Below are 17,597 nucleotides of genomic sequence, written 5' to 3' on the forward strand. Positions count from 1 at the left end.
TTTTCATAAATGTTTTTGAAAATAATTACCAAACATGTTCTTATTGATTCTCTTGTAAGCTATTATTTTATTCAATAAAAAAATATTTTATATCTAATAATTTTTTTAATAATAATATTATTATTTCTTTTAAAATTAAAAATTTTACTTTTGAACTAGCTTTTAATTAATTAAATAAATAAAATTATCCTAAATTGGGTCTTAAGTAATATTTTTTTCAAAATATTAAATTTACATTATTTATATATTGAATTAGATACAAATTATTAATTTAAACTAAAAGGTAAAAAAATATTTATACCTTCTCATTTTTAATAAAATCAAATAGGTTTGGTTGGTAATTAATATTATCATTTTTTTTCCTTGGGATAGTATTTTTTTTAATGAATTTTAAAGGCAAAAGAAAATTTTCGAAAAGGAAAAATATCATTTCACAAATATAGAAATATAGAGTAAGAAACTTTGGAAAAAGCCAATGACTGTACAAAAATCAGTTTTGCTCGGCATTAACTACGACTAGATTGTGAATAGGAAAATTGGATTTGCCAAATCCTTTTTCACATCCGGTTTTGTGGGGTTTGTCTGCAACAACTGAAGTGCAGCCATGGCTATGGCTTCATCACAATTCTTCTGCGATCACCAACTTCACCCTTCCTGCAATTCCATCAGAAGAACCACCCTCCCTTCATTTAGACCACATGGGTCATCTTCTTTTCGCCCAAAACCCCAATTTCAGAGGACTCCATTTCTCAGAGTCAGGGCTTCTGCTGGTAGAAAACAAGTGGAGGTTTGTGGGTTTTCATTAGTTCTATGTTTGGTTGCTGAGAAACTGGAGAAAAATGGAAGAAAATGAAAACTTCAAACTTGGGAATTTTTTTTTCTTCCTTTTTTTTTTTCTTGGGATTTCTAACCGACCAAACAGAAATTTTTTTTTGTCTTGAATGAAACTTTTGAAAAATTTCCCGATTAATTGTTTCTTGGTGAGTTTATAGATAGTGTATAATCCAGATGAAAGGATAAACAATCTAGCAGATGAAGTGGATAAGAACACTGGGCTTTCAAGGCTCACTCTATTTTCACCTTGCAAGGTAATCGACATATGTTACTTTGAGTTGAACTTACTTCAATTTTTGGCTGAAAGTTGAATTTGGTATTTTGTGGAGTGCAGATTAATGTTTTCCTGAGAATAACCGGCAAGAGAGCAGATGGATTTCATGATTTGGCATCTCTCTTTCATGTATGTATGCTCAATTGATTACTTTTTTTTATTCCAGATCCTGTTTTAGTCATCAAACAAAATAACAAAGGCATTTTTTAGAGAGCATCTTGGAAGTTCTTCTTAATTCCATTTGAAGAAGGCAAAATTTGGCTTTTATTTTCACTCCTTATAGCAGGGCAAAATTTGGCTTTTATTTTTGAAATGTTATCTAACCTGTGACTAAGAAAAAACAGGAGTCCATTTCCTTTTGCAGCTGTTGATTGAGAAGTTCGTTATTGTTGGGTTCACTTCTAGTTTTGCAAATACATCTTCTATTATTCTGCAAATAATCGATCATGTGCCATTTTCTTCCTCAAGGTAATCAGTTTAGGAGATATAATTAAGTTCTCTTTGTCGCCATCAAAAACAAAGGATCGCTTATCAACCAATGTGCCAGGGGTCCCCCTTGATGAAAGTAATTTGGTAAGCCATAACATACTATATTCTGTTGTATATCTCTTCTTATTTGTGATCATAATATTAGAATTTTATGCATTTGCAACCTCCATTTTGCAGATCATAAAGGCACTTAACCTTTACAGGAAAAAAACTGGCACTGATAACTACTTTTGGGTAAAGCAACTCAGCTGAATTTTATTAATTTTTTCACCTTTTTTGTAAAAGAGTTCATAGAATGATATCTATTCATATGAGATGAAAATTTTATTTAGGAATTGATTCTGAATATGTTATCCATTTCAAAACTGTGGGCAGGTTCATCTTGATAAAAAGGTGCCGACTGGGGCAGGGCTTGGTGGTGGCAGCAGTAATGCTGCAACAGCACTGTGGGCAGCAAATCAATTTAGTGGTTGCCTTGCCACTGAGAAGGAACTCCAACAATGGTCAAGTGAGATTGGTTCGGATATTCCATTCTTCTTCTCTAATGGAGCAGCTTTTTGTACTGGCAGAGGTGAGGTATGTCTTCATCTTACATGGGATGTAGTTCAAAGTTGACAATTGTTGCCTTCCAATGTTCTCATCAAACTTTATGGCTGCACAAAATCATATTGCAAAACGTTTTCATATTTTAAGAATAGCTTGCGAACTGGACTATGTTAGAAAGCATATATAACCATGTGATATTGCTTATGGCCTGTGGTAATGATGCCAACCAAAGAACAATGAAGTTGTGGGATGCAAAATTCAGTCCAGCTCTTTTAATGTTGGAAGGTGGTCACATGGGGACATCAGGAACATAAAGTTCTTTTTTATAAACAGAACATTATTTATTTTTCTTTTGTTTTGTTTTCTTTTCATTTTCTGCTTTTCAGTTTACATACTCGTATGAGAAAATAATTTTTGCAATAAGATTGGTGGAATTCACCAAATAAAATGTTAAAGAGCCAAGGCACTGCTCATGCTTCTTTGGGTTTTGAATCTGTCATAATCATGAGCAAATTAATTCCATAATTTCCATCTTCAGAATTACTAATGTTTGAATCCAAACTGTATGATCCTTCAAGCATCATAAGTTTGCAGCACTACATGACTTTGTCATGTTTTCACTCAAATATGTGTACATGTATTTGCTGTTAATTACACAAAATTCATGGATTTTGAGAACTGTATATAGAGCTAAGTTTGATGTTATTTATTATACTACTTTATTGTGACCTTAGCAATGTTCAGTCATGGATGAGAAAGGAAGTTGCTGACTTCTTTTAAGCTATGTTTGGTTCCTAAAAGGTTTTGAGGAAAAGAAAATGGAGAGGAAAAATATAAGTAAAGAGAAAAGATTATGAAAATGTATAAAACTTTTCCTGCTTGATTGTCTATCGAAAAGTTGAGGGAAAGAAAATTAAATTATTGAGGAATGCACTTTCCCCAAACTTTCCTCACCTTTATCTAAGGAAAATGGAAGGATTTCCCCTAGTATTTTAGTCCTCTCTTTTACATGGCATCTAATATACTAAAATCATTTTTCTTCTTTATTTATTATTATTTTTTCTCCTTTCCTTGGTACTTTCTTGGAACCGAACGTAGCCTTATGGAAATCAATTGGACTTTCTTATACTAATTCATAATAAGTATGTTTGGGGATGTGTTTTAACGTATGCTAAACGAATTCATATATGCAATTTCTAAATATTTTTAAATGGGATTTCATGGTGATAAGAAGTTAGAACTAGAAGTTTGCTCTGGTTTGCTCAGGTTGTTGAAGATATTTCCCTGCCAATACCTTTGGACATTCCAATGGTTCTTGTAAAGCCACCGCAGGCATGCTCCACCGCTGAAGTTTACAAGGTAATATAGATTTGATGAATTTAGTGAAGAGACTTTTATTCGCCATGTTTTTATTTTCTGATCAATTTATCTTTCTAAGACAAGTTTTGATTCTCAGCGCCTTCGGTTGGATCAAACTAGTAAGGTTGATCCCATAACCTTGCTTGAGAAGATCTCAAAGAACGGAATATCTCAAGATGTTTGTATAAATGATCTAGGTATGGGCTTTGATACCTTTAATTATTTGTTCTTTATAAATTTTATACATGTTGAGGATGGCAAAGGGGTAGGTTGATGAGGTAACCTGCCCCAAATTTGATTCTATTTGGCTTGGCTTAGTGCATGGAGAGTTGGTATAGGCTTTGGTTGAACTGGTTACAAAACTGAAGCTCAGGGCGGGATCAGTTTTACCTTGAAGTATTTAACCATTAGCACCATCTAATTCTTTTATAAAATTTCCATTTGAGGCATTACCCTAAAGTATTTAACCATTAAAATTTTATATTATAATATTTTAAACCCCAGATCAAGCTTGTTTACCCATCTGTCCTATAGTTGGATTGAAGTTCGTTCCCACTGGGTTAGATTAGGTTTAACACTGGCACTGTGTGCCATCTTTATTCCAGGTATTCATCTTTTGACATATTTTTATATGCGATCTTTGCAGAACCTCCTGCATTTGAAGTCCTCCCATCTCTGAAAAGATTAAAACAGCGTATAATTGCAGCAAGCCGTGGACAATATGATGCTGTTTTCATGTCTGGGAGGTATAAAATTCAGTAACGATTTTAAACTCCTGTTCAAATTCATAACTTCCCACATCTAGCAATGTTGTAGTTAAGAAGATTTATAGGAGTCTTCGTTTTTTTTTTCTTTTTTTTTTTCCTGTTAACACTTTTCAATAAAATCAATTTTTTCCAAATTGATGCGTGGAAAAGTGCTTCAATTTTTCACAACCATCAATTGTTTCAAGTTACTGAGGTTATCCTTTCTGAGGCATGATGTATGATCAACCGTTTCAACTTCTCAATCAATTAGTAAAACTTTTAACTGGATCTTAAGTCTGATTGTGATCTTCTCATCTCAGTTGCAGCAAAAGCAGTTCACAAACAAAAAGGCTTGAAACAATCTTGTCTACTTGAAAATGAGGCCCAGAATAAGTTTTATGGGCACTAATACCTAATGATCAAGTTTTTTAACAAACACTCCTAAATAATTGTCAGAAGATAGCACACACAGTTCATGAAGCCCCTCTTTTACCTAAATGATTTATATACATCTTAAAATTTGAAAATCGCTCTGAAAATTGAATCATTGGAAAAGTAGTCATCCAGATTAATAGCTTCCAAGGCTCTGAGTGAGTTGCTAAAACAAACACCTTCTTTATGAAAGAAGTTAAATAGAAGTGATAAACTAATCATAGTTTTGAAACTGAAGACAACTCCCACAAAAAAATTTCTGGATCAGCTTTTAAGTTTTGAAAGTTACCCACATTTTAAAACTTTCATGCATCTTCCTATGCAGCAGCCCATGCAAATGGTATCTGATACCAAAACTTTCTAAAGGAACTCTTGAATTGTGAAAAACACATATTTAGAAACTTCCCCACATCTTTGTATGCATTAGCTGATACAGTTTATTTGCAATGCAGTGTAAAGCCATAGTCCTCCATTTATTGCCCTTCAAAAGTTTGTGAAGCACTAGATACTTGCACATTGTTATCTTATGAAAAACTCTTGCTGCAATCTGAGAATTGTTGGTCTGATCTTCTATGCACAGGGGTGTCATATAATAATATGATGAATTGCTGAAATAATAAACTGTAGTACCATAGTGCCTGTGCTTTGTACTACATGGACTAGTGAATGCTTCATAATCTATTATGTAGTGTGGATGAACTATGTAGTGTTTCATGATTTGTTTTTAACTAATATTGGCATCCTTGAGGTTGCTTCTTATCTTTCCTTGCCCTTGGATATGAAGAAAACAAAGCATGTCCTTCAGCAAGGCAACATTCTGACTCAAATATTTTGCCTTTTTGTGGCTCTAACTCTATACTATCTGCCAATCCTAGAATTCAAGCCACAAACACAAAAGACACAAAACTTCAGGTATACATCCAACCACTACTGACCTCTTCCAAGAAGATTACAAGGAGCCAACCTTGGCTTTACTTCAGACTAGAATCCAACACAGTGGATGCCTGATTGCTCAGCTAGGCATGTGTTCAAACAGGCCTTTTTGGCAGTTATGTCCCAACTGTCCACCATTGGCTCAATCAATCAGGCCTTGCTCTACACACATTGTAGTTGTGGCAGTTATCTAATTGCCACAGATAATTTTGACCAAATCAGTTCACCTTGGCTAATTGATAGCCTGCTTTCAGCTAACTTTCTACCCCAACTCTTGCGTATCTTGTGCAGCACATACTTTGTGAAGACCATGCTTGATGGTTCCTTGGTCCAATCAGATGCCAACTCATTCCATCATCATTAGCATCATCCAATTCTTTTAGAACATTGCTGCCCTTGAGGCTTGGCTCAAGTAGTAAAGGGATGGGGAGGGTTTGTGGGAGGTTCTAGGTTCAAGTCCCAATGGGGACAAAAAATTTACCTATATATATATATATTCTTTTAGAACATTGCCGTTCGATTTGTTACCATCTGGTTACACCTTTATTAAAATTTTATGTTGCAGTATTCCAAAACCCTGGTTCAGATTTGAGGCTGAGTAAGAAGTTTGTTTACCTATTTGTCCTATGGGATTGGAGTAGATCCCCATTGGAATAGAGTAGGTTTGGAACTGGTCCTGTGCCCAATTTAGTCCAGGTATTTTCTATATGTGGGTATTTGCTGAGCTTCCTGCATTTGAACTTTTTTGGTATTTGAAAAGATAAAATAACATGTATTGCAGCAAGCCATGGATAATGTGATGCTGTTTTCATGGTTGGGATAAATTAACTTAAGTAAATTCATAGTTTCCCATGTCTAGGTGAGTAAAATTGAATTGGCCCCTGAATGATACTCCTTCATTTAAGTGGTAAGTAAAATCTCCAAACTCACAAAGTAAATTCGATATTGCCAAGGACCCAAAGTAAAGGACTCTATCTAACAAATAATGGACTAGAGTCTCTCTCAGCTGAAAATTTGAAAGAATTGTGGATTTAAAACCTTCATTAGTCAAACAAAATCACAAGAACCTTAGTGCTAATGGTGTCCCCAAGAGCTCTCTGCTTGAAGAAGAGAGATGGGGTATCTTCTGATGATATCTAAATTTCCACTTACTCTCAATTGGTCTGGAGTACCAAGAGATCAGCTGTTGAGTTTAACCTTGATAATCCCCATGAGAGGGAGATTCTAAAAGCAAGATGATATTCGACTTTCTCCTACGAGAGCATACACAATCTGGTCATCTGACTGAGCATTGATGAAAATCCTGGCCATTCCTAGCATCCCCCACCTCCCCTAGAACACACACACACACCCACAAAAGGAAAAAAGAAAAGAAAAAAAGAATCTTTGGAAGTAGATCCCTATAAAGAAGTGAAGAAATACTCTCCTTCCAAATCACCTGAAACCAAGAAGGCTCTCTCTTAAAAATCCCAACATTCTTTCCTTTCAAATAATTCAGAACATCATCATGAAAGGACAAGGCTCTAAGGCAGTGTTTGAAAAAATTATAACACCTTAAAGTAAATTATGAAAATTCAATTTATCAACATGAGTTATATAGTTATAACATGGATAATGAGATTTGTATTTATCACATACATGGATAATCGCCTCTTGTTAGATAATGAACTACATAGAAAAAATCCTGTTTGTTAAAGATAAAAATTAGTCTCGCAAAGATACAATTGTAGTCTCAAACATTGGATTAGACATTCACAAGCAACTAGTTGTATATAGCCATTTGGAAAAACGTATAAAGGAGTGTGGTGATAACTACGATAATGGAAGAGACAGTGATGGTGAAGCAGTGGTGGTGCCAGTAGCAATCAAGGTGATGAGTCAACAACATTGGGTTTGGTAGTGGGGATGTATGTAGCATTGAGGCTGCAATCAAGGTCATGGTTGTGATGGGTGGCAACATGGTGGCTACAGTTGGTGGTGGCAGTGGTGTTTGGTGGGAATGGTGCTATGGTGGTGGAAGTGAAAGTCTGTTTTTGTGCCTATCTTGCTTTGTTTGGTTTATTGATAGAGAGAAATGCTAGAATCTTTTAGGAGAAGTGTCGGAGGGAAAAGCTTTGGGATAAAGTTCTGTTTTTTAGCTTCTCTTTTTTCCTTGGTTCTTGCAGAGTTTAAGGTGGGGGTTGGATGGCGGGTTTCCCATGTGTGTTTTGTGCTTGTATGGATTTCTCCTCCAACAATGTAGGTATAATTCACTTTGACAGCATTCACTCTGGAATCTGGGGAACATTATTGGAGCATTTTTTGGGATTGCAATTTTAGCTTTCTGAAAGCCGGAGGGAGTTTGGAATGCCATAAATGCAGTGATTCTTGCTTTTGAAGCTGTGACATTGGGCTGGAACATTGATAAGGTGGGCTTTGGGAAGAGATTTTTCTTCTATTATTAGATGGTGTTCTATTAGCATTGTGGAGGATTACTCATTACATGAAATTTACCATAGATGTGGGATTTAAGAGGGTTGTATATCCTTGGTTGAGGAAGCTACTTCCTTGCCAAGACAGGGGTGCGTTATCCTCTTTTGTTTGGATCTCTGGTGGGGTTTGAGCTTTAGTGCTTCAACCCAACTAAGGATTTTGCTTTCTTTTTTGTTTTCTGTCTTTTCCTCTTTTTCCTTTTTGTTTTTGGTTTTGTGGTTGACTCCTTGTCCTACTTTGCATTTTCCTTTCCATTCTCCTAATAGATCTATCATAGGTAGATGGGTGCTGAGGTTTTCTGCATTCTGTACAAGGTAATGAGATGGGAATGTGCCTTGACTTAAAGGGAGAGCAACTCATCTTGGGAAAGGAAGTGCTAATTAGCAGTGGTGGTCCAAAGTGTGGGAATAGCTCAAAAGGGTCTCATTTGGTATAAAGACTCTGATGTGAATCTTGTACTTGCTCCAGTTAGGCCTATAGGCCTGATGTGGATGAAGGCCTTACCATATGAGTGAATGGAAGTTACTGCTAAACCTCAAGACCTAGTTAACTAGACCTAGGGAGACGATGGGTGCTAGTATTGACCATATTAATGAGGCTAGATGTCACTAAACAGAAGGATGATACTTGCTCATTCTCAAGACACCCAGGAAAGATGGCATGAAAGGGTACAGATCCATCCTGGAGTCTTTGTCTTGAGCTACCAAGACAAGGCCTTAGGATTCCAGAGCTATATCAAAATTGTGGGCAGGTTCCACATTGGTTCACCAAAAATAGTGCTCATCCATATTATAGGCAAGGTGACCCTCTTGCCCTGCCTCTGCCCCAGGCAAGTGTTGAGATTTTAGTGCTTAATCACCACCCAAGGGCAGTTTCAGGCTTTAAGGTGGCCCCTAGTCCAGCATTATTCTTGTCCTTGCTATCCAGCTTCCCATGTGGCCATTTAATGAGGGCCACAAGTCATTCCACCCTGTGGCAGGTCCTAATTAGCATATCTACATCATTGTTTCTATAAAGAAATCGTAGAGAAAATTAGAAAAGATAATTCCTATGTTTTTGGACTGAGTTGAAAGATAGCTAATTTTCCCCATATGATGTTGGGTAGTATATAGTAGAACAAAGTACAGAATATCTGATTCTCCTATGTACTAGATACCATCTCTCTTCACGGCCATAAATGTGGAGGATTGTAAATTTAGTATGTCCTCATGGAATGTGTAGACAAGAGTAGAGCAATGAGGTGCTATCGGATTAGTCCATTCTATTTTGCTACAGATTATTGTGAAAGTGAATTCTAAATTTCCCAGGTTGTCTACTCTTTTATTGGTCTTTTACAATTAAAGCTACTTCTTGCATCAGCCTTAGCACCAGATCTCGTCCTTCAAACTTTCATTGAATACATGTTGCTCATGTGGTGCTATTCACAACACCACCACAGAACCCCATCCAGGAGTTTTTCTAAGATAAGGATAGTAAGTACTGGGAGCTAATTGTCCAGATTCAGGCCTCTAATGTAAGTGAAGCTGTGGTCACCGTGAGTGTGTGCCCCACAGGGACATCATGATTTAAGGTGTCACTAGGGGTAACTTGAACCCTTTAAGGCTGTTCCTCTTCCTATTCAAAGATAATTTCCAAGATAAGCTTCCCATTTTTTCTAGCACTAGATGCAAACTTGTAACATAACCAGGATGTAAATTGTTCAGCTTACTCATGTCATGTGGAAGTCATCTTGCTGTTAATGGATTCCATCCTGTTAAAATCAATGTTTTTCAGGAACTGAAGAAACCATTTTTTCTAGCACTAGATGCAAACTTGTAACATAACCAGGATGTAAATTGTTCAGCTTACTCATGTCATGTGGAAGTCATCTTGCTGTTAATGGATTCCATCCTGTTAAAATCAATGTTTTTCAGGAACTGGAATACATCTGGAAGAAAAGATTTTCCAATCAATAGTTTGATTATCTTGCCTAGAGGGGAACCCTGGGCTATGTTTAGTTCCCTAAAAATTTGAGGGAAAGAAAATAGAGATGAAAAGTAGAAAGAAAAAAAAAATGTTGAGGGAAACAAAAAATAGATTTAAAAGTCAATAAATTATTTTTATATGCTACTTTAAATTCATTTAATTTATTTTAATGTTTCTATGTAAAGATTAAATAATTTGAAAATATATTAGTTTATGATTAATTTTAATTTTCCTTTTTATTTTCCATAATAAAAACAAACATGGGAAAGTCATTTTCCCTAGAATTTTTTTTTCTTTTCTTAGTACTTTCTGGAAATAAACATAGCTTTAGTGTTGGAAAGGTTTGGGGGTCTTCCTACCCTCCATGGGGTTCTAGGGCCGGTTTTGTTCTTATATCTTTCTTTCTTTCTACACATTGAACAATCGGTATCCTTTTCTTTGTCCCCCTTTCAGTTTTTTTTATTTATTTTTAACTGAAAGGAAAACCTTACTCTTAAATTTGAAGCATTGGTTTATCTCATGTATTCTGTTTGTAAGGTAATCTATTACAAGTACTTGTCATGATGTTTGGGCTTCAAGGTGACATATTATCCAGGAAAAGATGGAAATGAAATAACACGCTCTTCAAATTGTCTAATACTTGGTTGCAGCTTGTGTTCTTGTATTTCTTTTTCTGATCATTCATGAAGACAATTGATGTCCACATTGAAGTTTCATCATCTTAATTACGTCATTGTTATACAGCCTTAACTGTGTTTTCTTTGATATATTTGATGCAGTGGAAGCACTATTGTGGGTATTGGTTCTCCAGATCCTCCACAATTTATCTATGATGATGATGAATATCAGGATGTGTTTTTGTCAGGTAAGCTTCAAGTAATATGTTCATGTTATTCATCTGAATCGTGTGTTACCTTTGTACTTTCTGGTTCTGTAAATATTCTTTGCAAAACCACAGCCCTAAAGCCCATCACAATACATATGAAGTAGTTATAGAGATTTATTTCTCTAGGAAGTTTAGTTTCATAGGATTTGTAAACCACCATCTAGAAAATAGCATCTTGGATGAGCCTTGCCTAACAAAGTTGTGTCCCCTGCTTTTTAAAACTTTAATCTGACGGGTATATCTCAGAAGTTGAGCTCCTATCATCGAATGTAGACCATGTGCCAAAGTTACTTATTAGATATTAGTCAAGCTGGAGAATGAGTCACCCCATCCCCATCTGTTGTGGTACGTGTAGTGGACATGGAACTTGGTGCTAAGCTTCAAGACATCCAGATCTAAATCTGGTTGAAGCTCAAAATTCTGAATTTAGGGCCTCATTCCTGTGGAACCTCTCTCAATCCATTTCATATTTAATTATGTTCACTGAGCTTGATATATGCGTGGTGGGGTTGGGGTGGGGTCTTGTAAATAGCCAATCATGCAGCTGTATTTGAGTCCTCTACAGTTATCATGATTGCATATGCCTCATACTGAGGCCTGCTTGCCTGTGAGATAAAATGGGGCAGCCCCCATCTTGTTAGGATTGGATGTGATCGGGCTGACTAGCAGCCATTATGGTCTTTATTAATTTCACCTCTACTATTAGGGATGAGATGAGGATGAATGAACTTTGGCCTCCTGTTTTATGCTCTGTTTTAAAGTTATTTCCATGGTGGTTTCTTGCAACAGAAGCTGACAGTTAAAAATAAATTCTTAATGCAGAAGCCAGCTTCATCACTCGTGCAGCCAATCAATGGTACACCCAGCCGGCTTCAACTGGTGCTTGTTATAACTCACCAAACCAATCCATGGAGTGATTTATTCATGAACGCTGCCCAAGCCAACCTGCCAGTGTTTGCTTATCCAGTGTTATTAGAATAGAGCAGCTGCGCAAAGGACAAGGCATAAGACCAGGCATGTAAATGCATCTCTCTATTTTTCAACCAAACCCAAAGCAATCCATTTCCTCCTTACCTCAATTGATTCATCTATAAGATTTTTGGTTGCTTTGCTTTGTGAGCATGGCCTCACCAAAAGGCAAAAAAGCGTTATGCCATTCCAGCTACATCACTAAGCACATGCGTCTACGATTTATATTTTAAATAAGTTCTGTCCTTAAACTTCCTTACAGGCCAAAAAAGCAGCAAGGAAATTAAGGGCCAAAACCTAAACTCAAACTTCATCTTCCGCAGATGATCCCAATTATTTTTGTTATTATTATTAATCCTAATGAACCTAGCCTACTTGTATCTTTTTGAGCCAGCAACTTGACACATACAAAATTATGTACAAATGGGGATCAAGGACATGACCCTCAGACACGCTTTTCTTTCCGCTAACAGATGCATCATAAGAATCAAAATCAACAAAAAAATTCAAGCATTTCCTTTTTCTGGGGGTCTTTTCATTTTTTAATCCATTTATTTTTTCAAATTCTTCTTGCCTCACTCTCACTGAGAGGGAGAAGAAACAAACTGTCTGGGTAAGCTAAAAAGGTCTTTCCCTTCGAAAGGTGAAGTCCACTCTCGAGAACTAGCAGCAGATGCTTCAGCAGACGCCATTCCACCATCCTGCAGGAGTGCGTTAGAAATCATGTTTCCATTGGGGAGAGCTGTACTCATGGTTGGCTTAACACCCATTCCTGGAGTACTTGAATCATACATGGGGGTGGGATTGTTCATAAAAGCCAGCCCCTGCCACAACCCGCTTGAGTTGGTTGACAATGGTGAACTACGATCCAAAGACCAGTCTATGTTGGTGTAATCTAATTGATTCATTGAACCACCCGAGCTCCAATCTACTGAAGAAGATGAACCTGCCAAATTGTTTGAACCCAACCAAGAGAAAAGGCCAAGGGAGGACGCAGCAGAAAGGTTGGGAGATGTGCTCATTCTGCTCCAGGAATCATTCCCCTGGATAGCTCCTGGGGGGATAACCGGGCTGCTACTTGAAACGAGTTGGGCTTGATGGTGATGGTGGTGGTACAATTGATTTGCACTTAAATTGTTAGGGCTGAGGCTTCTAGCGGTAATAATGTTTGACAACAACCCATTCGACTTCATTACTTCAACATTATTAGGGTACCAACCAGCAGCTGCTCCAGGAGAAGAGCTTATGCTAGCTAGGACCTGTTTAGAATTGATGGATTGGGGCCGCTGCATCACAATAACTGGTTCCCTCAATGACCCCGGTTGAAGGGTTTTAGGTTCACTCCCAACAGCCACATATCGGGTTTCTGCCTTAGGTGGTGGAGGCGGCACCTGCAATGATGATGCCACAGAATAGGAAACAGAAGGATTTGAACCAGCACTTGGCCACCTTTTCTCAGCCGGTGTCGCAATTTGTTGCGGTTTTGCCCACTCCAGTTTTGGTGGAACCCTTTTTGCAGGTGGCACATTTTTGCTCCCGGCTTCCAAACATGCTGGGACTCCAACTGCTGTTTTCGTGTAGTTGAAATCTTTTTCTTCCTTTCTTGTTTGTATTGTTGAAGATGAATTGGATTTTGATTGTGCCCTCAACAGGTTCTGAGTGACAGCAACCGAGGGCCTACCATTATTGATATTTGGAGGATCACCAGTTGCTTCTGGCTTTGGTGTCGCAGGTGGGTCATGCCTCTGTGCTCTCAAGGTCTCTGCTGCCTTCTCAAGATCACCCTCACCTGCAACAATTGCTCTTTCAACATCCTGCCTCAAGCAATTGTATTTAATCTCCATGTCTGCAATCTTAGCAAGCTCTTCCGCTATGTCAATTTTCAAATTACTCCCACCATCAAGGTTTTGGCCTTTGTGGTTATCTGCTTCTTCACCCCCTTCAAATAGCCATGCCACTGATTCCTCTACTTTGCCTTCGTTCAATATAAGAGCCATGGTGGCTCTTTCTGAAGAAAAACCCATCGTCACAAGCTGCTGAGCCAGTACTTCCAGCTTTCTTGACATTAGATAGCCACTGCATCGCTCATGCAAATCCTGGGCTCTTCTCTCCTTCTGGCGCAGATGTTTTCTCTCATTCTTCTGACGAATTTTTCTCGCTTGTCGTTGTCTGCCCCTGGTATTGTCCCCTGCTTCCCAGTTGGATTAGATGTTTTCTCTTTGTGGTCTTCTGATTCACCAGACCAACTATCATTGTTGGAAATAGCATCATATTCAAATCCAGTTCCAGGTGAGCTTCCACTATTCTCATCTGTATCATCTATGTTCCGGAAGCGACCATTACTATTTAGGGTTGAGGCGGAAGACAATGATGCTGTTTCGAGCGTATGGAATGTTCCCAAAAGTGGATTATATCCACTAGTTAGGGTACCAGAACCTGTGCTAGGTGGTGCTGACGGCTTGGAAGAAGCCTTCTGTGGCTCCTTACCCGCTCGTTTGTCCTTGGACTTAGATCTGGACGCTGGTAACATCTCTCTGGAATTGAATAATTCAATTGTTCCTGCATGTTTAAGATAATGATTTATGTCTTAGTTATTGACAAACAACACACAGCTAGAGGAAACCATACAAGTACAAACTGGTGTTTAAGATGATGCCCTGCTACTCGTATCTTCACATGAGCACCAATGATAACGAACAATATATGCATGTTAAGTGGATGCAGATGACGAATGTCTTGGTAATAATATTGTACTCTTAACTAAAATAGAAAGAGGCAATTCAATTTTGCCTACACATGTGGGAATGCAAATATGCCTTCATTTTCTATTATAAATTTTGTTCTTGAAATGACAGGTTTTTAACAGTTCATTTATTGTATGGTAATATAACAATCATTTACACATTTTTAATAATTAATATAATGTTCGAATTATATAATATGCATGAGTAACATAACTTTTGTACTGAGTAGTAAACTGGAAACAAAAACTAAGGAAACATATTATTTCCCAACTTAAAACTAATACAAAGATATGAAAATTGTGTATGGACTACATAACTTAGCAAGATGTGTCTTACATGCTTGATGTTCTAATTGAAAAAAATGGTCAAATAAATTCGCAAGCAATCACAATTCATAAACTATCTTCCCAGCTTCTGCATTTGGGCTGTAATACATTCAGTTCCTAAACAAAATTTGAATTCTCTTTTAAGAAGTGCTCAGACATTGTAAGGAGTAACTTTGTTTTAAAAGAGAGTATATCACTAAACTTGGAATTAAAAGATGTTCAAACAATAAGAAATGAACCTAAATTTGATGATAAGTTCATTGTATAAACATATTTTGTTCTTTCCATGCAAGAGTCATCTTACACGAGGAATAGACTCGACCAAAGGACAAACATTCAAAATACAGATAACTTAATCTTCAAACAAGATATCACAGGCAACAAAAAGAACCTACCCAAATTTGAAAGAAGGCCATTTCTGAACACAACTTCTCAAATTGGAGGGTTACCAGAATCATCAAACACAATAAAACTGGCCAATGAGGTGGGGAGTATCACAGACTGGGTTTTTGATCGATCAACTTACATCTGCCAGTATAATCCCTTTTTTCTTTTCCCTTTTTCTTTGAGTAAGAAACAAAGTTATGGATGACTATAAGTTTATAAAACATAATCTGTGATTTGAATACTGCAACTTTACAGCTGACATAAATTGTGTTAAAATAAGCAATACCCAACAATTGAATAAGGTGTCCCCAACATGCATGCACGCTTATGCAAAAAACACATTTCCCCCATTACTAACTAGACAAAGTTCATTCAGATTTCTTTTGCATTTCTGAAAATGTCCGAGTTTGAAGTTTCAACACCTAGCCTCTCATAGTCTATATTACTTATCAACATTAACTCCTTTCTACATCAGAAACCACAACATTCACTCAACAAGTTCATTGGAGCTTCTCTTCACCATTCAAGTTTTCAACTTAGAAACATTGACAGAATATATGTGTACCTCAATGATGGTTGAAATATTTATCAAGTGAAGGCACCCATTTCTCAATTAGACACATAAATACTTTAATGGGGACAAAACTAACACCTTGGGCAATCTATCTAAAAGGTTTGAAAAAATTTATATAACAGTTCTACTCAGTGACTCATTAACCAAAGCATATACAATCCTAGGCTGCAGAACCTATTCAAACAACTAGAGTGAGTAATTAATAAATACCTTCACAACTTTGGACAAAATTGAATGATCACTCAAAATTAAACTGATCAGCTATAATTCAATATATGTATCATTCCTTCAAATGTTTCTAGTAAGCTCTTAAGGCCACTTTCTAGTATGTAAGACACCAACTAGAGTAATATAGAATCTAGTTGAAAATAAACTAAGTAATTCATTTCATTAATTGCTGAAAAAAAGAAAAAGAAAAATAGTAATAAAGAGCTTTCCAATCAAACCCCAAATGGAAATACATGCATAAACTCTCTAAGACGCAAATACAGACTCGAACAATAGTATTGTAATCTCAACTGATATAGAACAAGTAGTTGTCAATACAAGCCAAATTGCACATTTTTAGTCAGTTATAAACTTCATGCCTGTAAAAGGAATGTATCATAATGCATAAATGCAACAATTCACAAAAGAGATGGATAAAAATCATAATCCAACACAACTTATGCCACAGCTTTTAAGGGTTTATTTTTTCTTTTGATAGGTACAGCTTTTAAGGGTTTATATTTATATATTTTTTGATAGGCAACAGTTTTTAAGGGTTTATAATGAATACTACACCCAATAAAGCCCAGCCTATTCAAAACCAACTCCCAACGCAAAGTAAAATTTCACCAATTCACTGGAACTAGAATTCCAATCTTAGCTCAAGTCAATCTACTAATTTCAAATGTTACACACAAGAATACATTCAACCAACAGCATTACACAAACATAACAATCACTTAGCAACTACAACAAAGTAAAATCACATAGTCCATACTCGATTTTCATTCATGTCCAAAAACCCATACCCATAAAATCAAATGCAAAATCCTCGGGCAAAAAAAAAAAAAAGGTTTTTGACTTGATTTTTCATCCAATCTTCATCAGAAGAGCACCAATACCACTCGAAACACCCGAAAATTGAGGGCAAAAAACAAGCCAAAACGAAATCGAACAACAATTGAGGACCGCCAAACGCCGGTCGGGCAAAGATCTAACCAAATCATATAGAAACCCAGCCGAATAATTTCACAGAAAAAGAAAACCCCAGGACAAAAGAAACACATGGGTAATCCATTCAAAAAACAACCAAAAAATCAGAGACTGAAAAAATGGAGATTGGATGAGCAAATGAGCATGAATGCGAAATCGAAGAGAAACAGATTAAGAGATTGGGAGAGTAACCTTGTTTAGAGGAAGAAGCAGCGGCAATCGATGGATCGAGAGAGAGCGAGGGAGAGCGGTATAGGCAAGGGGTCTCAGGGTCTCAGACCAAATCGAAGAAATTAGGGTTTTTGGATACAAAACACCAAACAAAATTATAGGTGTCAATCTAACGGAAGTTTTATGGATGGCCTTGTCGCCTTTTTCCTTTTTAATTATCCTTTATTCATTATCTTTTCGGGCCACAAACTTGGCCTTAGCTTCAACTTCGGCCCATGGTGGGTGGTAAT

The 17,597-nt window shown here is 36.8% G+C and overlaps 1 protein-coding gene and 1 pseudogene across 1 annotated transcript; one reads left to right on the plus strand and one right to left on the minus strand.

Annotated features, from left to right (window-relative positions):
- Positions 1–512: 512 nt before the first annotated feature.
- Positions 513–12,110, plus strand: LOC117916071 (4-diphosphocytidyl-2-C-methyl-D-erythritol kinase, chloroplastic/chromoplastic). The gene is made up of 11 exons (XM_034831888.1): positions 513–787; positions 993–1,088; positions 1,169–1,237; positions 1,577–1,681; positions 1,775–1,831; positions 1,973–2,173; positions 3,410–3,502; positions 3,600–3,699; positions 4,149–4,248; positions 10,830–10,915; positions 11,759–12,110. Exons 1-11 carry the CDS (start codon positions 605–607, stop codon positions 11,851–11,853), a joined length of 1,185 nt encoding a protein of 394 aa, XP_034687779.1. The 5' UTR covers positions 513–604; the 3' UTR covers positions 11,854–12,110.
- Positions 12,111–12,268: 158 nt separating this feature from the next.
- On the minus strand, positions 12,269–17,480 carry LOC117916070 (annotated as a pseudogene).
- Between the last annotated feature and the right edge of the window lie 117 nt (positions 17,481–17,597).

The sequence above is a fragment of the Vitis riparia genome, chromosome 6, assembly GCF_004353265.1.
Source record: "Vitis riparia cultivar Riparia Gloire de Montpellier isolate 1030 chromosome 6, EGFV_Vit.rip_1.0, whole genome shotgun sequence".
Classification (NCBI taxonomy): domain Eukaryota; kingdom Viridiplantae; phylum Streptophyta; class Magnoliopsida; order Vitales; family Vitaceae; genus Vitis; species Vitis riparia.